Source organism: Strongylocentrotus purpuratus, unplaced genomic scaffold (genome assembly GCF_000002235.5).
Source record: "Strongylocentrotus purpuratus isolate Spur 01 unplaced genomic scaffold, Spur_5.0 spur5_scaffold_8, whole genome shotgun sequence".
Lineage (NCBI taxonomy): Eukaryota > Metazoa > Echinodermata > Echinoidea > Camarodonta > Strongylocentrotidae > Strongylocentrotus > Strongylocentrotus purpuratus.
The window spans coordinates 17,171,866-17,197,077 of NW_022145614.1; the positions used below are offsets into that span (position 1 = coordinate 17,171,866).

At 40.5% G+C, this 25,212-nt stretch overlaps 1 protein-coding gene across 1 annotated transcript; it reads right to left on the minus strand.

Moving 5' to 3' along the window:
• Positions 1-13,623: 13,623 nt before the first annotated feature.
• On the minus strand, positions 13,624-24,959 carry LOC115918381 (NXPE family member 3-like). Its single transcript, XM_030975900.1, has 5 exons — positions 24,218-24,959; positions 23,410-23,547; positions 17,554-18,129; positions 15,432-15,604; positions 13,624-14,561 (listed from the first exon to the last, which is right to left on the minus strand). Exons 2-5 carry the CDS (start codon positions 23,545-23,547, stop codon positions 13,718-13,720), a joined length of 1,731 nt encoding a protein of 576 aa, XP_030831760.1. The 5' UTR covers positions 24,218-24,959; the 3' UTR covers positions 13,624-13,717.
• Between the last annotated feature and the right edge of the window lie 253 nt (positions 24,960-25,212).

Below are 25,212 nucleotides of genomic sequence, written 5' to 3' on the forward strand. Positions count from 1 at the left end.
TGTATAGTCATGATTTATTGGCTAAGCAATGGCTTCGTTACTGTGAGCCCCCAGGATCAAAACCTTGTCGATGTGGTATATATTAGTGCCCTTTTATGAGGCATTAATCCCTATTGCTGTCAGTTATGACTTAAGGACGTAGGTCCCCTAGTTGATTAGCATAGTAGCACACACATTCTTCAGCAGTCACGCAAAACAAACACTCCCCAATTGTCATTCAATAAAATCTGAGAATGTATACTATTATCTAGATCTATAAGAAACAAATCATTGTCAAAATCATTCAATGAATTGGGGTAAAAAATAATTATTCCACCATTATGACCAACAGTGTATATTCGGTCATTTTGTTGAAAGGAATCATCCCAATTTATCAATTTTGCGAGATGTTAAGCGAACGAGGGGGGAAGTTTGTCGTGGTATCAATTTTATTTTGACATAAAGTACAATGAATAAGGTTATATTCGGGCGCTATGCTGCCCGAGGTGCCCGAATAACTTCATATAATCATAATGGAGATTTTCATTGACCTCTCTGTCTGAACTAGCCATGGCAGTTTCTAAATTTTGCGAGCGAGCAAAGCAAGGGAGGAAATTTTCACTTTACCCTCTTTGTTATTTCTTCATCAAAATACCAAAAGTGATATATATTTGAGAATATTGCTGTTTCAGTACTAAAATCTTTGAAGAACGTTTTCGAGCAATCTATCTCTTTATATTATCTCACATTTCTTCTTTCCCCTTACCTTCATCTCTTCCCTCGCTCTCGATCATCTCGCTCTCTCTCTCTCTCTCTTTGGCCGATGAGGGGAGGGGGGGGGGGGGATGGGAGGCTAGTCCAGCCTCTGTACCGTCTTCGTGTCGCACGCCCAATCAGCTGATCAAAGGGGCTCAGATCAACTCCGATTCTGCATCCTTTTGGAGGGACAAAAGTGCACACTGCTCCCTCTTTTCATGTACTATTAGCCTATGAAAAAGATTTTTTAGTGAACCAGCGAAATGGAGATTTTGGCCTGCGAGCGCGTAAAATATGGACATTAAATATTCATGAGCTCTTTCCAGCTTTAAGCATAGTAATGTAACGAAAACGGGTCTCTCACTCTATGGGTAGCGTCACTTCTTCAGTCAGAACCCGCTCTTTCTCTGTACTCGACGTTCTCACAAAAATATATTGTGCAACAGACACTCTCAGATCAGCTTACAATCACTTAACTAAATTAAGTTACCAACACAGGAAATAATATGCACTTACAGATCAAGTAATGTTTCCAAGAACTTTAATAATCTGAACTTCCAAACAAATTAAGGCACAACTTCCTTCTACGGCAGCTCAACACAGACTGCCCACAAGATTAACCCCACGTACGCGCATCGCAGTGCGCGACGTAACCATAGCGACATCTACAATAACAATAAACAATTACAATAACTAACGCCCTCTAAAGGCTAGGTAATGTAAATAACGATTTCGTTACACTACCCCGCCCCAAGTCTGGGCAGTCCTCTGACCAAAAACACAAAATTACATAGATAAAACTTTTATACATTTATTTCAATTAATCATTCTGTCCTGCGAACAACATCTATAAATACATTTTTGCAATTAAAGGCCGAAAAATCCGCTGGAATACTTTCACGTATAGCAATAATTACATATAATTGTACAAGAACAAGAGTGGGAAAAGATCAAGTCCTTTCCAAATTTAAACTACTTCAACCTGTACTATCAGTATGTACGCAGTACCACTATCCTCGAATAAGCCTGCAGTTAAACATGAGGTAAGAGTTATGTACAAGTAATATATACACAGTATATACACACGCATTATCATCTTTGGTGGAATAGATCATAGGAATTCATTCTGGCGTAAATATTCATATTTTCAATGATAGCGCCGTGAAAACTAAAAACAACAACAACATCAATAGTTACATGTAAGGAAAATTTAATCACTATAAGAGGAATATAAATGAGTTCCGCCATGAACTTCAATTGCAGCATAAAATACATACAAGAAAACAGGTTTCCAAGTAATTGCAATATTAATGATAGCTGAATTGATATACATGTATGAGTTAAACTTCTGGTAAGATTGCTCCAGCCTTCAAGTTAATACTGTAATTGGTCCTGATCTCTTCCTCCACTACCAGACTCCCGTCACAAAAAGATCGTCTTGTGGTGACTTCAGTAATGCTGTTAACCCGGCCGACCAGGGCCCTTTCCAGCTCCTGTACGGACATCGGAGAACCTAGCGACTGATCCGATGCGAGGTGATGCAACTTTGTAGGCGCCGGCGAACTTTCCTTCTCACACCCATGCAGGAAAACCACGCTGTACTCTCGTACCTTTTCCTCCTGAAAGAGCTTCTTGCCCCCCGAGAACTGTGTTGAGGAAGACCTCTCTTCTACCTGCAGAGGGGTGCCCGGAAGAGTGCGTCGCAGATCCAACCCCTGCATTGGCCTTCCCATCTGGATCTTCCGAAACGTTGGGGTTGGGCAGTCCTCCACCTCAGCTTCTGATTCTGACGATACCGAAGAGGTCTCACTTTCCCTCTCCTTTAACAGCATGCTGAGATCTTTACCGGTCGGCCTCGATGCATTCCCGTTCTCTGAAGAAAGTGTTTCCTTCGAAGCATGAATACTCAGCTCACCTGCTGCTACAGGGGTTACCACAGGCGCGTCTTGCCGCTTGTCTTCTGTTGTCTTCCCCTCGTGTCGACTCTGTACGTGCCTCGTCAGGTTGTCCTTCCTAAAAAAAAACTTGTCGCACCCTCTGCATTTGTGTTCCTCCCTTCTTCGATGTCTCTCTTGAATGTGTCTCTCCAAACTTCTCTTGTGGGAGAAGTAATGACCGCAAGAATAGCACTTCACGTTCCCCCTGGAATGTCGCATACTGGCTTACTGTAAGAGAATCGGCACAGAGGACATCAGGTTAACACAAAATCGAGATCATCTGGATTATCATTCATCACAGATAATATAGTTGCAATGGGTTAACTATCTAATTAATAACTGTAGCGGATAGGCTCGTTTCTTTTCCTTGACGGATTTCTTCTAGGGGGTTGGACCGGAACTTTTCGTGGCGCCGGAACAGGGGGTGTGACAGGCTGGGAATCTTCCCTGTTCAAGTCCTCGATGTCCATATGCTGTGTCAGTTGGCTAGGAGCCTCCTGCTCATTTCCGTGAGCGTCCCTGCTTTCACTTGCTTCTAACCAGGATTGAAGAGGTTCCCCCTTGTACGGCTTCAACCTGTCAACATGGACCACCTTCATCTTTCCATTTCTCTTCGCCTGTATTCGGCAAGTAACATCTGACAATTGCCGAATTAACAAGTAAGGGCCCTCCCACCTCCTCTGGAGCTTCGGGGACAAGCCTTTGGTCTTTGCCTTGTTGTAGAGCCACACAAAGTCGCCCACTGCCAAAGGACTACCCCCTGCCTTGGAGTCATAATCCTTTTTCTGCCGCCTAGCACTTTCAGTGCAGTTCTTACGGGCCCTTTCGTGAGCTTCCCGCATGCGTTGCCTCAAGGTGTATGCGTAGTCTGTCTCAACATCATGCTCCTCGGGGTCCTCTAGAGCCTCTGTGGTCAGGTCTATTGGCAAATGCACTTCCCGCCCTAACATCAGCATATTAGGTGTCTCCCTTGTGGAGTCTTGGGGAGCACTACGGTAGGCAAACACTGCGATCGCCAACTTCTCGTCCCAATCTCGTTGTCGCTTATGGGGTTCAATCATCATTGAGATCATGTTGAGCAGAGTGCCATTAAACCGTTCAATGAGTCCATCGGACTTTGGGTTGTATGGGGTGGTGCGTGTCTTGTGAATGCCAAGGATGCCGCACATTTCCTTAAAGACGCGAGACTCGAAATTCCGGCCCTGATCCGAATGCAATACTTCAGGAACACCAAACCTACAAACAAACTCGTTTACAAACTTGTCTGCAACCGTTACAGCGGTTTGATCTGGTATTGGGTAGGCCTCCATCCACTTGCTAAAATAGTCCCCTACAACCAGAATGTACTTGTTCCCTCTCTCCGTCTCGGGTAGCGGTCCAACTACGTCCATGGCGACACGCTCCATCGGCATTCCTACCGTATCTTGTTGCAAGGGGGCCCTCCGTTTCTTAGCTGGTGACTTCTTGGAGGCACAGACGTTGCACTGTCGAACTACGGACCGTATGTCTGCATCCATTCCGTACCAGTAGAATCTCATGCGAACTTTGGCTATGGTTTTGTTCATCCCTAGATGTCCGCTGGACTTCCCACCATGCAACTCTTTCACGACTTCTGACCGAAGTTTGGTTGGGAGGACAACATGCCAAGTGATCTTCTGACCTTGATCACATTCCCACTTTCGGTGAAGAACTCCTTGCTTGACAGCTAGTTGATCCCACATTCTCCAGTAAGACTTTTCGACACTAGACTTTGATGCCATTGAAGACCATTCAGGCCTGTCTTTTGATTGTTGTTTGCCGTTCAAGATCCACTTGATTGATGAATCTTCAGTTTGTTCTTGGTTCAGGTGTGCATTGGTGATACTTGGTGCTAGGGTAACCGCATTTACCTCTGCACGGCCATTTCTAGGTCCTGCTTGGACTTCGAAGCCTGCAGACTCCTCAACATCCCGTTTACACTGGGGACAAGGCCGTCTTGACAAACTATCTGCATTGGCATGCGAGCGACCAGCTCGGTGTATGATTTCGATATCATACTCAGCTATCACTTGAAGCCAGCGGGCCATCTGCCCTTGCGGATCTTTGAAATTCAGAAGCCATCGCAATGCTCCGTGGTCCGTCCTGACCGTAGTCTTCTGCCCATACAAGTACTGTCGGAATTTCTTCAAAAATTCTACGACGGCGAGCAACTCCTTTCTGGTAACGCAATAGTTCTTCTCTGCTTTGTTCAGAGCTCTGCTAGCATATGATATGACTCGTTCCTTTCCATCTACCACTTGAGATAGGACAGCCCCTATCCCCTCATTACTAGCATCCGTATCCAGGATATAATCCTGTTCTGGGTCTGGGTATGCTAAGATAGGCGATTGGTACAGCCGCTTCTTGAGTTCCTGGAAGGCATCTTCACATTCCTCAGTCCATACGAAGGTGTGGGCTTTCTCGGTTAGCCGATGTAGTGGTCGGGCGATATTGGCAAATCCTTCAATAAACCTCCTATAGTACGAGGCCAGTCCTAAGAAACTCTGGACGTCCTTTACACTAGTAGGGGTTGGCCACTCCTTGACAGCTCTTATCTTTTCTGGGTCTGTGGACACTCCTTCCCTGGACACTACATGTCCCAGATACAAGACACTCTCCCGAAATAGGTGACATTTCTTTGCTTTGAGCTTCAATCCTGCTTTCCGAAGACGTTGGAAGACCATCCCCAGTCTAGTCAGTTCTTCGTCGATTGTTTTGGCGAATACAATGACATCGTCCAAGTAAACCAAGAGTACTTCCCAATGCAGTCCGGACAGGACCTGCTCCATCAGCCTCTCAAAGGTGGATGGAGCGTTGCATAGCCCGAAGGGCATCACTTTCCAGCTGTATAGCCCTCCTCGAACAACGAAAGCTGATTTCTTTTTGGCTTCTTCATCTAGCTCGACCTGCCAATATCCTGAGGCCAGGTCCAAAGTAGAAAACCATTTTGCACCTCCAAGTGCGTCCAGCGAATCATCAATGCGAGGTATTGGGTAGCTGTCCTTGATTGTCAAGTGATTCAGACGACGATAATCCACGCAAAACCTTTTTGACCCGTCTTTTTTCTTTACGAGAACAACATTGGATGACCAAGGGCTGTCTGAGGGCTCTATTCTGTCATGTTCAAGCATGTCTTGGATTTGACGATCAATCTCTTCCTGCTCCTTGGGTGGAAACCTACGGGGCCTTTGTCTGATTGGAAGACTATCCCCTGTGTTGATGTGATGTTTGACAAGGCCAGTCTTTCCAATGTCTGAGTCCGAAATTGCGAAAATGTCTTGGTTCTCGCACAGTAGCTTGGCAATTCTGTCATGGAAGACCTTGTCTATCCCTCTCTTGCTTCTTTCAAAGAGATCTACGAGATGGTCTGGGACTGTATGATTATCGGTTGTTGGTAAAGGTTGGCCTGGAATTTCTTCAATGTCCTCCCCGCTGATGGGTGTTAGATGGCCGGCAAGTGTACCTCTGCGAATTACGCATGCCTTCTTTCCTGGGTTGAAGACTCGAACAGGGAGGGTTGTTTCCGTCCTTTCTACAACTACCCGTGCAACGATGATGCCTTTGTTCAAGAGCTCGCTACTCTCCGCAGGTTCAATGAGACCTAGACCTGTCCCATCTCGCAGCCCTGTCGTGTAGCCTGGAACAATAACCTCATGACCTGGTGGCACCCTTGTAGTTGCCCCTATCAATACTCTGGAGCTAAATGAAACTCCTCGTGCATCCGTACATTTGATTCTCTCTCCCTTGAGCCGCAGTTCCTTTGTCTTCAGATCGATAATACACCCATTTGGTTCCATGAAGTCCAGCCCAAGTAGCCCGTCTACCTGGTCGGTATTGCCGAAGACTACTTCTAGTGGAAAGATGCATGTTCCTACACCAAGCTCCAACCATGCACTACCTAGCGTTTCCATGCTACTACCATCTGCATTGCGAACTCCCACTTCTGTCAAGTCTGGCCTATTAGTTGAATGTATCCGATAGTACACGGATGAAGATAAAATGGTATCGGTGGCACCTGAATCTACCAACAACCTTGCTTTGATTCCCCTTATCTCCACTTCAGCAAAAAGACCACGTCGTGCTTTATCAGATATGTAATTCCTTGAAGGATATTCTCGAGGAGATGGAGGTGTGTCAGTTACATGCCCTGGTGTCCGTCCAGCCTCCCCTCGGGCCTCTGGGTTGGCTGAGCCTCGTTTCCCGAAGGCCTCCTGTATTCTCTTGCGTGAGGGCAGTTACGCCTAAAATGCCCCTTCTCATGACACTCGTAGCATTCATCTGTGGCTGTTGGTGTTCTCCGCCTGTACGAGTTGGGTCTCTCCCGTCTGAATTCTTCTGACTTGATGGGTCGTTCCTGTTTGGCGATTCTCTCATCTATTCTCTTCAGCTCTCTCCAGATTTCATTGATCGTAGCTGCTGAATCAGTGTCAACGGCCCTTGCCTGCTTCTGCCTCCTGCCAGACCGTTGTTCCTCGAGTCTGAAAAAATTATCAGTTGCCAAGGCCGCCTGGATGGCTTCATCCATAGTTGTTGGCTTAGATCGAAAGACCCCTTCCCTGATGGATTGGTCCTCAATCGCCTCTGCAAAGTGTGTCCTTGCCAACCGATCCTGGGCTTCTTCAGTAAGTTCCGGGTATGCCAACATGGATAACTCCCGTATGGCCTGACCCAGTTCCTGGAGGGTCTCTCTGGGCCCTTGGCGTCTGTAACGCAGTTCAAGGAGGAAGTTCTCTGCCAACTGGCCTGGGCCAAATCTCTTCTCTAAAAGAACTACCAGGTCTTGGTATGCGATCCGAGAAGTGTCAGCTGCTTTGCTGCCCAAGATCTTCAGTGCTGATCCCCTCAGACTTGCTGCTAGGAAAACCTTTGCCTGGTCATCACCCCAGTTATTGGCGACCTTGCAGGCTTCAAAATGGCTGAGGTAATCCCTCCAAGGTGTCCTCCCATCGAATTTGTCGGGCGATACATTTGGCTTAGACAGTGTAACAGGTGACCGTACCCCTGGAACTTCGCTCCTGTGTCGCTGGTAGTGAGGAATTGATGCAAGAACATCTGAAGCATCCAAATCTTGCCTATGTAAGAAGCCTGTTCGTAGCCCATCTGCCCGACGAACGGCTGTTGATGTTTTACTTGGAGACCACTGTGCAGCATGAAGTCCCTTCGCCTCAGCAGCTGCAGTCTGCTCGTGTGCCACCTTCACTTGCGTTTGATCCTCTAGGCATCCATGCATTGGTGATTCAGGTCCCTTGGGATTGACCAGCAAGTTATCATTCATTGTGGTCGCATGAGTCTCCGTTGACTCATGTTCCCGTCTACCAGCAGTGGGTGGCGTTCCACTCTGGGACTGGTTAGGGAAACTTACAGGAGACTGATCGATATGCAGCCTTCTTACCTGCAGTCTGAGAAGCTCATTCTGTTCTAATAATGACTGAATCTCTGTCTTGGACCGACGTAGATCTTCGTCGCCTCGCTGCACTTCTGCTGCAAGGACTTCTACCTCGTCCTCTATAGTCAGTCTCTGAGAAGCCATACCACAATGTTTCTTCCAAACACTGATGCTTTCTGCGTCGTTGTTGTGTGGAGGCGCCACAGAGTGATGTGTTGAAGCGATGAGGCGCTATCAGCCCTATGTCGTAGCGGTGAGGCGCTATAGACCACTGTGTTGAAGCAGTGAGGTGCTATAGAACGCTGTGTTGTAGCGGTGAGGTGCTATAGAACGCTGTGTTGAAGCGGTGAGGCGCTATAGACCACCGTGTTGAAGCAGTGAGGTGCTATAGACCACTGTGTTGAAGCAGTGAGGTGCTATAGACTGCCGTGTTGTAGCGGTGAGGTGCTATAGAACGCTGTGTTGAAGCGGTGAGGCGCTATAAACCGCCGTGTTGTAGCGGTGAGGTGCTATAGACCACCGTATTGAAGCCGGTGAGGAGTTGCCGTGTCGAGCTAATGCTCGATTAACCTTATTTTTGATAATCAGCTCTGCCGTATGCTGATCGAGTACCGTGTCTCGTGTCTGTTTTAATCCCACCGCTAGCCACCAATGTAACGAAAACGGGTCTCTCACTCTATGGGTAGCGTCACTTCTTCAGTCAGAACCCGCTCTTTCTCTGTACTCGACGTTCTCACAAAAATATATTGTGCAACAGACACTCTCAGATCAGCTTACAATCACTTAACTAAATTAAGTTACCAACACAGGAAATAATATGCACTTACAGATCAAGTAATGTTTCCAAGAACTTTAATAATCTGAACTTCCAAACAAATTAAGGCACAACTTCCTTCTACGGCAGCTCAACACAGACTGCCCACAAGATTAACCCCACGTACGCGCATCGCAGTGCGCGACGTAACCATAGCGACATCTACAATAACAATAAACAATTACAATAACTAACGCCCTCTAAAGGCTAGGTAATGTAAATAACGATTTCGTTACAGTAATATTGGAATAAAAACAGACAGTGCGCATGCGTAACTATAGACAGAATCCTATCGACCCGAACTATTGAAAAGTGTGGAACAAAGGTCAGATTTTTTTTTGGGGGGGGGGGGGGGGGGGGGGGGGGGGTAAATAAACTTTAAAAGGGTAAATTTGGGGGCAAGAAAATTCACTGCCACCAAGATGAAAAGTACATAAACAAATAACAAACAATGACCTCTATTTTGGACATCTTGTTTTTCGTGTGTTTTATTGTTTTGTTTAATTACACAATTTATTTATTCATTTAAACAAAATTAAATCAATGATTATCTATCAAATTACACAAATCATTTGGCCCACTAAACAAGTGCCATTTTCATAATTTAGTGCCCAAACGATTACTTGCCTCGTCATGTGGCTCCGAGTAGTCTCATTGGACAACGCCCCCTATCGTCAGAGTCCATGCAGCAGCCTAACATGTTAGCCTATGGACTTTTAGCTCAAAATCGTTAAAAATTCATTTTTTGTTTAAACGAAAAGCACATCCACCCCGACGTACGTTGACACCTGCTCTTTCATTGGAACCCTCATGTCCCATCGACTTTTGAAAGTTTACCCACCGTAATTTGGTCAAAATAGGTCGCCAGCTCGTCATTACCTATATAACACATGAGCAACAATTAAGTCGAGGTTATAGCACACGAAGGATAACAAGCATGAATTATCATAGATCAGTTCTGACTGGTTCATAATGTCCATTTCAGCATACCCACCACCGTAATTTTTTCCATTTAGTATAGGCAAGCATTTTGCCGAGGTAAGCAAAATTATAAATATTATTTACAGAGGGGTGCAATTGTGCACCACATAAAACTCCCCTACTTTAAGTCCAGTATTTCACTGTAATATTGTGTAGTTTGGTAGGTTTATTTTACTAGATGTTTAATCATCAAATATCAATGATAGTTTAAAGATATGGAAAAGGTTCTTGTATTTTATATTTAGCAAAGCAATCTCACATACAAAATCACTATCAAGTGTCGTCTGATCCGCCGATTGCCGTCTGCTATACGTTCAAGTCACATTTATCTGTGGACTGTGATGTAGGCAGTTTACTCGTCATTGTAGATTTATAATTAGCCATCTGTCACTATTAGTCTTTAATTGTTGACACACATACAATTACCAAACACACACGAACACTCTCACTTCCCCTCCTCCACACACCATTTCCGCACACCCGGTTCACCCAATGGCATACACCCTGCAACATAGTGGAACATTCTAGTTTGGTTGTGCCGTCGAACTAGCTACGTTTGTGCTGGCAATGGTCCAGCGAGCGAAAATGAGACAACCGGAGCAATATGCTTCAATGATCTTTCATAATGTGCCCCCTTCGCAATGAAATTTCAATTTTGCACTCAACGCCACTGATTTGTTTTTGTTAATATGCTCCTCTCCCCCCGCATACAGTGAAATTTTCAATCCAGGACGCCTTTCCAATACTGAAATCTACATACATGTAGATGTAGGCCTTATTAACCTGCCATTTTGACAACTTATTTTAATGATTTGCTCCCCAACCCCTGCCCCTACCCCTCTATCTATTGTAGACCATTTTAAAACTGCGTTTATACTTTTGCCCTGCCATCTCTCTTCATACATTTCCCTCTTCTAATGATAATAATCATAATAACATTCCGTTTTTAGAAAGCGCTCAATACATCGATCCAACGATGTGCCTAGGCGCAATACAGATATATATTATTACCCCGGTCATCGTATTCAGGCTTAACCGCAGATAATGTATGCACATTTTCCACTCCCTAGGGATCATCCCAGCCAGTCGCCATTTAACAAGCGCACACTTGCTCGTCCAACCATGAACTTTCGCATCCTACCGGGTATCCATTTAACACCTCGGTGGAGAGTAGATAGTGCAGGTAAATATCTTGCCACCGGATATTAGTGCCGTGTCGGGATTCGAACCCTCGATCTTCGCATCTCTAGTCAAGCACCTTAAACCACTCGACTACGACACTCCCACATTAGGAAAGATTAAGTCTATCCTGCTGATGCCAGATCTAAAAAAATACAAGGGTGAACACCAATTACTCAATCCTACATTTCTAAGACTGCATCAGCACTATCACACCTCCGTCATCATTATGATTACAGAGTGCCTACATTATCATATATCTTTCACAAAATAAGGGAAAAAAAAGAGAATTAAGCAGTATCAAATTATTTTATTAACATTTATGAACTCATTTATATTTTTTTTCCTTTCTATGATGATCTTTTTAAATGCAACATGACATAAGCTGCGCCTTGAGCATTTGATTGTTAAGTGGATTTGGCACCTTATAAATCTTATGTGTTATTATTATTATATTACATCATGAAAAGAAAGGTATCAAGTGAATGGGGGGGGGGGCCTGCGGCCTCTTGAACACACATTTTTCAGTTGTAAAATTTTACAACAAATTTAGAAATTTAGATATTTAAAAAAAAAAATCCATATGATTAATTTGATTATCAACATGCTATATATCTATGGAAAGCACACTGTGCTTGTCAGGTATATACTGAGTTTTAGGAGTACTTCTTTAAAATGAGCATTGAAATAAATTTGACATTGTTTTTTAGTCATTGTAATGCAAATTATTTGGTTACAGTAAATGAAAAAACGAACCTACTTGAAAGCAATGCTTGTTCGGTCTAGGTTTGCACAATAATAATTAAACTTTATACATTTGTAACTAAAAATTGTGAAACAAATTACGGAATCAAAAAAACATGACAGACAAAAGAAACGAACAATTAACGAGACAAAACAGTAGCAGAATGACAAGATGAGGATGATACATACAAAAATAAGAATGAGAAAGTGACAAACAGAAAAGGGGGGAAACAGCAGAATGAAAAGAAGACAGAGAGAGGGTAGAGGGAGAGACAGAGAGGGAGACAGAAAAAGAGAGATATAGGAAGAGAGAAAGAAATGGTAGCCATAGAGGAACCACTTTTAATTAATGTTATATGGATATAAATCATATACAAGTCACATCAGAACAAGTAAATAATACTTTCATGGTCCTCGATATATCTTCTTCTGTTAATCTTCAAAGGGTTATGTAGCCGATCACGAAGATGAACTAAGGATTACAAGTGGTGAAAGGAAGACAGATGTTTTTTTTTAGTGGGATAAGGGCATGAGATGCCTCAGGAGTTCCTGGCAGTTCTCTGGACTGTCAGCATGCACTACAATCGCTGGAAGGCAGTTCCATTAATTCTTGTACAGCGGCGTTAGGCAAATGCAAACTTGTCTATGTCGCTTTTGGCTCGATGCATCTGGAGGGTCGTGTCATGGTTCTTTTGAGCTCGTGATTTGTTGAAGAAATAAAGGTCTTTCAAGGAAAGGCAGAAAAAACACTTGCTTGCAAACCGCTTTGTAAACAGAGCAGACCACTGTAATGTGCTGATCACGGCACTGGATCTTTTCAAGATCTTGGATATCCGAGATGTTGTAAGGATCCCAGACGCTGGAATCGTATACTCAAGATGAGGGCAGACAAGGGGCTTGTACCTTTTTCAGTGGGGGTGTAGAGGCCTAAGGTTACCGAAAAAGCAAGCCACCAATTACCGACAAATAAATTAATGCCAATGTGCCAAGTTCTACAAATTTAACCCTATAAACCCGGGGCCAGGGTCACATCACTGAACATATATCCATGAAGTAGGCTTACTTCGTTCCATCAGATGTTCGCGTCGGGTCAGGTTGTCGCGTTACACGCCCTTTCGTAAAAATATACATGCACGAAAATTCGGGTTCTTTACGTTGTCGGGTTACACGAAACTTTGCCCCCCCCCCCCCACATTTTCACGAAATTTGTCAAAGATGGTTCTTGAGACAATTAAGGCTTCTCTTTTTACATAAACATTTGTGAAAATATGCCCACACAATGGCGAAGTATTTATCGCCAGCTTTTTACGGACTCTTGTGATTTTATGTCGTAGTGAAAAATTGTCGTGTCGGGACGCGGCTTTACGTAGATTTACTGTATATATATATATATATAGGTTTTTTTCTTCAGAAATTGGACCAAACGTTACACCCGACCCTTTGGAAATTAGGACTTGATAATTCACAAATGTACGTGTAACTCAAAAGACGTGAAGATTGTATAACCTGTACAATGAGAGTTATTTTTAGAACAGTGTTCTTTCTTAAAACGAGGTCCCACTGTACTTTCTTAAATTACAGGACCAGGGGGGTGTTTCACAAAGATCCTAAGTTGAACTTATCTCTGAGTTGGACTTAAAAATTATGGAAAGCCGTTAGCATCCTTGAAAATATTTTGTAAAAGTTATTTTAAAAGGCATAAAATGTTAATTCAAATCATTCATATTTTCTGTTATCATGGGAAATTTCATGTTCTTGATGTGGAACTTATAAAAAGTCTAAGAAACTTAAATTTTTGTTTTTGAATATTTTTCATTATGAGGCTACAAATGGCTCTCCATAATATTTAAGTCCAACTTAGAGTTAAGTTCGACTTAGGATCTTTGTGAAACACCCCCAGTACTCAACGTTACTCTGCTGCGCTCAAATAGATCTAGGGCAAGCTATTGTCAGAATTTGATCGATTAAGTTTGACAAATGAGGTTCCGGAGGATGAGTATCAGCAGGGGCAAGTTGTCCTCTACTCATATCCCAAGCATCAATAAACTGTAACTTTGGATACGACTTGAGGATGCGTCTCAGGGCTTCTTCATTGTCTCGTGCGTAGTGATCATTTGCATACTGGACCCTCGACCCGTAAGGATTTTGGGTATTTCCACCCTTAAACATGACAACTGCCGTAGGGTTTCTGTTGAGTAGCCTCCGGGCGGCATCAGCAATGGACTTGATCCGCTGCTCGTATAACTGCCTGTTAACAGCTTGAAAATGTGCCCAGAGACTTATGACAACGACAACGGTCTCATTAGACCCGATGGCATCCAGTTCATTTGTAACGAATCGAAGGATACTTAATTTATGCCAGAAGTTTTTGTGAAGTATAGGAATGTTATGAAAGCTGTAATGCAAATGAATGTTGTGTTCAGCTACGTATGTATCAACAGGACCTATAGATTGTCCTGCGGGGTATTTGGCCCCACTTAATTTAACCAATTGAGAATACGCTTGTCTGATGGTCGAATCACCGTAAATGTAGATGTTCTTGTTGGCCAGACACTTCTTGCACTCCTTACCGGTGAAGAGTTTCACTTTGCAAGTGGGAGGAAACCAACGTTTATTCCGGTAGAAGCCCGCCACCCAAGGTATAACTTGAAAGCGGGCATGTTGTTGGCCACACACCGGTAGACGATCCACTTGTTCATTTATAAAGTCATCAGACTTGCTGTTTACTGTCACGTGATTGGGAAGGCCCACGATTGGAGCTGCAGGGCTAGATGAAACATGGAGGAAAAGGACAAATAAATGGAGAGTTAATTTAAAAGGGAAGGGTGGGGAAACGGATCTTGTCAGCTTTCCCAGGATAAGAAGAAAGAAAAGGAGACACCACCCTGCATTTCGACAAAGTGTCTCCCACTGTATCTGCTGTCGACAAGACAAAATCTTGGGTCTCGACAAGTATACACTTCCTTTCAAATTGACAAGGGCAAGAAAAAAAAAGGCAAAAATGTGGGATCTTTTCTTGCCCAAACGGAAGTAGACTTGACAGAAACCTTTCTTGTCAGTAGGGTGTTCCCTTGCACCAATTTACTGCAGATTTTCAAGAAAACTATTGTTCTCAAATTATCAGTTATCAAGCCACACCACAGAAAACCGAAGACAAAACAAACAAAATCGAATGTCTTATCGTGTTTTACAAATGTCGTTGTCAGGGAAATGTTACCATTTTCGGGATACATAAGAATACAAAAAACCTCCTGAAAAAAAGGCCTTCACCATTTAATTGTTTGAATTCGTTACAATTTTTGAAATTTGATCAAATATTTATTATTTTAGTAATCAACTTTAACCTCAAATGTCCACACGGGCTTACACGACGGTGCAGCGTGGCTCCTGGTATTCGATTGGCAGTGACATCATGGGCGGGGGGAGGGGGGGGGGTAGACACAGATTTTGATTGGTAAATGAATTGTTATACAAGTCAACAGTATAAAAAGGGGTATTAGTATCAGCTCTTCTCGTCCTCTCCCCTCTCCTTCGTCCTTTTGCTTAAATTACCCTATAAATATCTTAAATATTTTATTTTATTTCTTGCAATTCAACGTGCCCCTTGTATCCCCGAGGCTCCTAACATAGCACTTACCGATGAACTACAGACGACCTCCTGATGTAAGCTTGGTCTTCGATCATTTTGTTGGTATCATAAGGAAGTGACGTAACCTCCGTCCAATCGGCGCAAGAGAGAAGGCTTGAATTAGGTTTCTGACAGTACCATGTTAATCCCACATAAGGATTAGTTAGGTTGCATATGGACGTCTGTATTAGGTGAGAACACACAAACACCATAATATAGTAACGGAACAGAATTCATGAATACAGCATTATACACGATCGCATCTACTTTCGAGAAATCAACTCAAGGGTAATTTCAATATCAGTAGAGCGTCCGCCTCACAAATGGGAGGTCGTGGGTTCGAACCCCGGCCGCGTCATACCAAAAGACGTTAAGATGGGAGTTGTTGTTACCTTGTTTGGCGTTCAACAATAAGGAATAGAGCAACACGATCAGCCGGGCTCACGATCATTTGGGCAAAAAGAATTTCCTTTTCGGTTTAATAAAATTTGGAGTGGACTATTGGAGTGGACTATTAGGCTATTATTATTATGATTATTATTATATAGAAATCATTATAGTATTAATGACTGCTTTGAGAGAAATAGTTGTTTTTATACGCTCAAGGGAAGGTTAGAATTGTGCTATTACCCGAGGCGTGCCGAGGGGAATAGCCCAATTGTAACCTTCCCGAGAGCGTATAAAAACAACTATTTCTCGAATATTAAAGCAGTCATTAATACTTTTATATGCCGAAAAAAAATAGACTAAAAAATAAAAAATAAAAAATACTTTTTTTTTTTGTCGAAGGTGAGAGTCGAACTCTTGCGTACAATGAGTGATGAATCTTACATCAACGTCTTACACCACTCGGCCATCGCGCGCTGTTCACATGCTTGGCAGTTTTGTACAATATATACATTAAAAGGGATTGAAACCGGCTTCGGCGTGATGAATGCTTCGCAAAAGCACCCTTCTTTTACTTTTGCAATGCATATTGGCACGAACTTAGATCAAGATCTATCGGCAGATGTTGTTTTTTTATTTTTGGAAGTTTATTTTCGTCTTCATGTCAACAATGCAGGATAAAATTGTCGGTAAGATCGATCGAGATTCAATTGTATTGAAATTACCGACCAATCCTTCGCACACATACGGTATCCTCGATCGCTCAAACCATTTTTTAACATGTAAACCTATGGGGTAACCATGGAGGCTGACCTATTTTTTTAATAACCATGGTTATTAAAAATATTAAATGTTTTATGCATGGTTACCGGGAATTTTACAGGAACAGTTGAAGTTTATGAATGCAATTTCGACCAATCAGATGGCTGGATTACTTAAGTGAGGTATATAATACGTATTACATCATTGTAATGTTCGCCCAAGATGATTTTTTTTTTAATTGATTGCGCTCGTGTTTTGGGGGAAAACGTCTCATTGCGCTTAGGAAAAGTAAGAAAGATAGAAAAGCTGCAGGAAATTAATTTTGACTAATGAATACAAATATCAATGACATAAATATGTTTCAAGAGCAGTTTTGAATTCTTGAACTGTCTAATCTTGCCTTACATTATGAGGGATACTATTCCATAACTCAGAGGCAATATGCCCACAATTTTTTTGTTATCAGTAACGCTTCCCCTTCACAATGATATGATGTTGCATTCTTGTTGATTCTTCGGGTGACAAAAGATACACCTTAACAATTATTAGATTTTCTTTCTGAATTATGTATTTAATTCATTTATTTTTGAGGGGGTTAAGATATATGTTTTGGTTTGGGGCCCTAATGAAGAGGTATTCCATTAACCGGTTATTAATGAATGAACGGCAATGCTTGGTATACCGTCTGCATACATTACTTGCTGTTATGTCGGGAAAGCATCGGGCAAGAACAACATTTGTTTAAAAAGTATGCATACAATTTGAATGTTAGTAAACAGGTCTATTCATCATTCCTGAATAAATGAATATTCATTTGCCCGCCGCACACGAGGCGTTATTTCGATTGCGTCATGACCTAAAGCTTAGTTTACACCGACAAATTATTCAACGCAATGACTGCTTTACTTGATGTCGCAATCCAACGTCAACAAATGATGCTTCGTGTGCAACGGGGATAACAAAATAATGCTCAATGAATTACCAATCTGTAAACGGGCACGCTACCACATCTCACTTCTTCTGTTACATCTTTTCCATCTATCTTCTTGCTGAATTTCCCCAGATAATTGACAAGAGGCTGCAATGTTTCCTTCAGGTTTTGTTGTTCAAAAACAGCTTCACTCGGGACAATCAAAGTGACATTGATACGGACAGTCCCGGCCCACTTTAGAGTGAAGAAGGCGCTATAATTCCCATTACCAAGGTCAAGAACCTCTCCATCTGTCCCCGAGCCTGCAATAAAAGACCCGTTTTGAGTGAAGATCTTGGCGCTAAAGAAATCGCCACCGTAAGTCTTGGGCTCATCGTAGCCGTTCCGTGCTTCGATTAAGAGTTCGAGTTGGTCGCATACGGAATAAGATTCCTTGTCATTGACGATGGTGAATCGGCTCAAGGTACCGCTTGTCGTGTCCATATGTGTAACCCAATGCCTTGGTGTAGCGGGGGGATACGAGAAATGGGGAATATTTCTCAGTTTCCGATTCGGACATAAAGGATGGCTATGCGAAGTTTCAGGTTCAGCAGGCGATGCATTGTACAGGTTGCCAGATGTCACCCCCTATAGAAATACAAAAATCATGTGTAAATTCATTATGGGGGAATAACAAGGGGAAATGGGAGAAGAATCATGACGAGAGACTTAAAACTTTATTGTACCCTCTCTATTTCTTGTATTACCATTTGGTCCAATGCATTTTGGCCCAATATCTACATCGTATAACTTCATTTGGTCTATACCCAGTACTTTGTCCACTATACCGTGTGAGTCAAAACAAAAAAGTTTACACCTAGAAAATTGTTAATTATTTTAAAAATCATCTATTAACAGTAAATTATCATTCATCTTATGAAAGAGTGTGTTATCCCAAATCATTTGGTATCATTTTGGTGTGATATGTGTTCACGCTTGGATGAACAAGAGGCATTGTTTGCGAGGGGGATACGAGAAATGGGGAATAAGTTGGATGTGAAATAAAACTGAACTTGAACTTGAAACTGAACTTGAGAGTGCAAAAATCGACTTGCGCCAAAGCGATGCCTACAGTATGTATTATGTTAGGATTAGCGGAGTGAGAGAATGAATTGAATGTATCAAATGAAATGCATGGCATATGCTTTTTGCAGAAGCAGTGACACACACACACCGACGCGCGCACAAAATGTTCGTTGATATTTGATATTCGATATTGATATGTGTGGCATGATCAATTTAGTTAGGGATGTTATTTGGATCTGCAAATACCGAATTAATACCCAAATCCCAATTGTTTTATTCAAACATCACATAAGCAACTTTGGCGCAAGTCGAATTTTGCACTCACGCAAACAGTGCCTCCTGTTCATCCAAGCGTGAACACATATCCCACAAAAAGAAAAGATCAGCAAAACACAGTGAAACATTGGAAAATTACTTCAAGTTGACAGAAAATAAGTTAACATTTACGATAGCAAAATATATATATACTTTTTATATTCATGGTTTATGCTGATCGGTTTGTAAGCAGGGCCAGCGATTTCAAATCGTTATAATAGAAAAAAGTAAAAAATAAAAAGAAAACGTGAAAACAGATTCGGGATCAACAATGAAAATTAAATGGAGTGTAAATTCTGCTAAAGATTTTATTGATAACATCGATCAAAGTCTAGTTGAAAATATACATAATGCTGTTGATCGTTTGGAGGGTCACGACATTCAGGTTGATCAGGAATCAATCAATAATGTAACTTGTTTATAACAAAATATTTACCTTACGGCGGCCAAAATAGTGGAATGGTAAAAGCCTATGGAAATCATAAACCTTGTAAATTTGGTCGTAATGGGAAACCATGGTTTGATGCAAATTGTGCTCGGTTAAAGGCTCAGTATTTTCATCTTAAACACAATAGGAAGATTGACATATCTGATAGTATTGAAAAGGAATGTACCAAAGTCAAGAAAATGTATAAAAAGCTATTCTTTCAGCTCAAATCAACTTTGATATAAAAATCTTAAAATCAATCAGCCACAAGCATATTGGAAGATTATTAATCCAGCTAACGATTTAAGGAATGAATAATCCCCAATTGAAATTCATTCATATTTGACATGAACTGACGTGTTTTTAAAAGCGCCATCAAACCGACAGACCGTATATATTCTCCCTCGATATAGCGTGCATGTCAGTGTAATTAAGTACTCTTAATTACCAGTGCTAAAGATTCACCTCCTTATGTTGATGTTCTTGGACTTGATTTTCATCTAATCTTTGGATTTTTGGAGAACTGTATACCATCTTCCGCTAAAATGACTACAACTCGCAACTTGAACACCAAGCTGGAGACCTTACGAATAGCATTTAAGGGATGTACTGAACAGAGCACAACTTTGAAAAATAAGCTGGTGAGTGTACTTAAGAAAGCTTTGATAGAAGAAATTAAACCAATAATTACGAAGAAAGTGGCAGAAATCTTACGCGAATATATTGACTTCGAATTGCAGGCGAGAGATACTCGTTATAACTGTTTAAGAAACAAATATGCAAGCGTGATTAGATCAACAGGACGAGTCAGAACAATACTCTAAAAGAAATACCTCGATATTGAACGGAATATAAGAGGAATTAGTGAACGAAAACGCTGCCGAGAATTTAGACCTTGATTTAGACGCCAGGGAAGTTGACAGAAGCCATAGATTGGGTCAGAGTAAAGAGAAGAGAAATAGAGGTGTGATTGTAAAGTTCAATACCATGTAAGAGACAAATTCTACAAAAATAGGAGAAAACTGCGTCATCGTCAGGATGAGGCAAGTTATATCCATGAAAGTCTGACAAGAAGACGAACGGAGCATTTCTGGAAAGTGAAAACGAAGTACATGCATGGAAAAGGTGGAGGCATTAGGCCGGATCCTCGCCATATCAAAACGTACGAAAAAAGCGAATAACTATTTTAACGGAAGGTGACCTTCACAAAGTGAGCAAATCCTGAATTCTTCGTCATTAGCCATCATCCTGTGAGAATGAACTAAACGTCGTCTTTACACTAATCTGGTGTGGATGGATCCTCTCTATTTTTCAGTTTGCCCCTCCTCTTTTGTTGGAGGAGAGCTTTTTAAGTGGCTTTTTAAGTTCATGCCTTTGTAATGATATGCCAACTAAATTGGAGCTATTACAACGTTCGTAAGCTCCTTATTAGGCGCATTTATACTGTCAAATACCTCATTTCCTAAAATCTTGATGTTTCGCGCACCCGTTTACACTTGTGCTGAAGTATCATCGACTGAAAAGATCAGTGATGTTTTGGCACGTTTCAGTTGGTAATGCGCATGCGCGGCACTCCGATGCAAAAACCTCCTTCGATCAGCTGTTTTATGCTGTGCATGCTGCTGCAGTCCAGTGAACTTTTTGTTTCTTTCGTTATATCTCTTATGTTATTCCTTGTTTTTCCATCTTTCATCTTCTATCTTTCCATTATCTATTCTTTATCATTTTTTCTTTCTGTCTTTCCATATGTTATTCTTTGTTTCTTCCTTTTATTACTTTCTATCAGGCTGTTTTTCCTTATGTTATTCCTTATGTTATTCTTTGTTTCTTCCTTCTATCACCTTCTCTTATGTTATTCTTCGTTTTTTTTTATCATGCTATCACTTTCTCTTTCTGTTTTTTCTTATGTTATTCTTGTTTCTTCCTTCAATCACCTTCTCTGATGTTATTCTTTGTATTTATCGTTCTATCATTTTCTTCAAGGACGACATCTAGCTCCGCTCCTAAAGTCACGTGACCTAACATCGCGATGTTACAACTGCGAGCATTTATACTTGCCAAACACGCCAAAACACGCCAAAAGATCACACTTTGATGTGGAATGTTTCGGGCTTGGCATTTCTGCCGGTAAAGCGTAGTTGCCCTTTGTATACATCGCGGTCAGGCTCCGGTTTGGCTTTTTTTTTTTTTTTTTTGGCGTGTTTGGATGACAGTGTAAATGCCCCTGACAGGTCCTGTGTGTATATATAGCTAGTCTGTGGTTCACGCATCACTAAGCCCGAGGAAGGATACAGTGACCCATTCGTCGAGTAACCATTACATCTTCGCGACATGTGGGCGCGTTTATCGGGCAGACAGACAGACAGCTCTCGACAAACGGGTCAGTGCTTCGAATGACAACCAACGTTTGAAAATACCGGACAAATTCTCTTTTTTCACACCACTTATCATGCACTGCTATATAAGTGAATTATTTCTTTGCAGATACAATAGCATGGTCTACGATCGGTTGATCTCCTTATTCCTAACCGATTTTTTTTTTTAAAGTAATTTGAACGACTCGAACTGACTGTATTTTTTTTAAATTCTTTTTTTTTTAAATTGTTATGTGAATTGTTTACGTATGGTCTTTAACGTCTACAAATACCCATGTGTCTGTTGTATGTAACCTGTACAAAATAATCAAAAGGGATTGAAGTGTACGAAATGTAACCAATAGCTTCACATCATTTGTGCTGGTATTTCCTCCCAAATCTATGATGATCCGTCAGAGGATCTCTTTGGCTGCATGACAATGCAACATTTGTTTTCTTAAGGAATTACCTTTCTGTATGTCCGCATGCTAAAGCAAACAAACAAAGAATGGATACCTCTAGTGGTTTATACTAGCGTGAATTGCATGGTAATGGTCTTAAGATTGCTCAATTAAATGTTAATAGTCTTCTAAAACATAAAGAAGAAGTGAGGACATTTGTAAAATCAAATGATATACAGGTTTTTGCTGTAAATGAAACCAAAATAGATGTAGGCCTATATATTTATGATGATGAAGTCATGATTGACAATTTGAACTTGGTTTACATAGGTAAGCTTTCTAGGAAGACTAAGGCAATTCCTTAGTGAATCGGTACTGAAATTAATGTATAGCTCACTGATCCTTTGGTATTTTGATCGTTGTGATGTTATTTACAGTGCAGCTTTCAGGAAATATACAGATCGCCTCCAAAATAATAAAATACGGCAGGCCGTATTATAATTCAAATAAAACCTGAATCTCATGTCTCTATTTTGGAAGTGCATAATGCTCTTAATTGGCAACTCTTGGAAAAAGAAGAAATCATCATTCCTTTGTTCTTATGTATAAAATTATGAATAATCTAACCCCTGAATATTTAAGAAATAAATTTGAGTTGATAACCCATTCCTTCCCTTCCCGAATGGGAGCTCAAATAAAAATTACCCAAACTGAGAACAAAATAATTACCTCAAAAGATCATTCAAGTATAGAAACGCAAAGGCCAACCACACACTCCTCCTAGTATTAAATCGTCCCCTAGTGTTAATACATTCAAATCTAAGATTGCAGAATTGTAGCACAAGGTCCCTCCTCCTTATCTTGTTACGATTACTCTTTTTTATGATTTTTTTTCTTTTTCTTTCTTTTTTTGACAATGTATTGAGTGAAAACGGAGCATTATTAATGAAAAAATTGGGGAAAAACTGATCTGATTGATTCCTTAATTCTCCCAACTATATTATTACAATTTAATTACATTTTAGGTGAATGTACATCGTCACGAAGCAATGAATCGACTCTATATATAATTCCAGACTTTTAAGTGTTCACAGATTTTTAAAGCCTGCCTTTATATGTCTTGTTTTCAAGGAAACTCGGTTGGGAAAATTCAAAAATGGTGGGGAGAATTTACTGTTAATCACAAATAGAGGGTGTTACACAGTGACACCTTCAAAGAAAACCATAAATATCTTTGTGGTTTGAGAATTTTCTCAGGATTTTTTGCCTGTTAGAGGATAAGTACAGTAGAAGGAATATAATAAGTACATTTCATACAAAATAGACCCTAACCAAACATTCTTACCTTCGGAATCGGCAGAGGTTGTACTGTAGCAAAACGTTTCATATATAAAGCGTCTTGGTCCCACCACAAATTAATGATTATAATGTTTGCAAAAAGCAAAACAAATAATACAAGGGTGTATCCAGTACTTGATGCCATCTATAACATAATAATAATAATAATAGTAATAATAATAATAATGATAATAATAATAATATTCATGATAATTAATCATAATAACAATAATGATAATTATAATCTCAATCATCGCAATAATCATCATATAATTGATGATGATGATGATAATAATGAAGATAATAATACTTATACTAATACTAATACTAATGATAATGATAATGATAATATGTATGATATATACATGATATATACATGATAATGATGAATCATAACAAAAACAATAATGTACCTGTAGAGACGGTCACAGGTTTTTTTAATTAAAAAAAACACCAACCCTTTACGATTCAGTCCTCTGCTCTTACCCATCATTTCATGGTTCGTAATACATACAAGTAAAATATATGAAAGGCATACCAATATACTATACACTAAAGACACATTGGATAAGAATACAAATACATACTGATTGTCTAGAACTCTTGATATGAGAATAAATGTCACATGTAAGATAATTATGTCTTACATGTATATATTGCGAGTTTATTAAGGTATTTGTTTATAAAAACAAGTTCGAAAATATCCATCAAATTTTTACCGATTTCTTCATAGATAAGGTTATCTGAGAGAGACTCAAACAAACTGTATGATAAGCGGATTTACTATATTATTCATTAAAAAACCGAATAATCACCTCAAAAGTAGAACTGCAACAATCGGGGTCCGATTTTCGAAGTTGTTGAAGTAGGAGTAAAACTAGTAGATTGAAACACCTGCGGGAACAACCTTAACAAGAGCATTTATCATAGGCATGTCTTTAGTCGGGTATTGAAAGTGGATAGCGCATCACAAGAGCGGAAAAACATAGGGAGACTGTTCCTCAATCTAGGTGCAGAAGCAGTGGATGATGATTACCAAGAAGCGTTCGAGGACTCTCCGGCAGATATTGACCTAATTATTGTACTGTAATGCAAATAAAAGAGAAAATACATTTTGGGTTTTACTATTCTACAAAGAAACAGTGAACTGTAAATGATCTGAGTGAAAAACTTCAATGAACATAAAATGTACTTCACAGCTTCGATTCGAATAAAACATGATAAGGACAGAACTAACATTCCATATATCGCATATTGAAATGACAAAGCTACTATACTGATTTAATCCAAAAAAATTAAACATCTATCATCATGATTAGACTACCGACAAAAATATAACAAAATCTATATGTATAACAACGTCTCAGATAACTTTTATTTACTACAAAGGAGCATGAATATCACATTAAACATTCTCCGAAAACGTTTTGCCTAAACGTTGAATATTGTAAAAATGTGTAATAAAATCAACTTAATTCTAGTGAAATCTAGACATATTAAGATGATGATACATAAAACATTCATATATACATATACTTCATAAATATGTTCTCAGTACATCTTTCTGAAAAAGAAGACAAAAATATATTTATATTATAATTTTCACCAAGTCTTGAAAACAGTACATGAACATATTGTTTATCTTCTTCCAATATCAATCGAAAAGCGCAGCAAAGTATTAACAGAAGGGAAAACTCACCACTTGAAGGCTTTATTTGATTAGATTACTTTACAAATAATACACAGGTGTGAGTATGTTATGGTCGATGCAGCGCATGAGGGTATTCACTATGTGCAACAGGGCCGGATC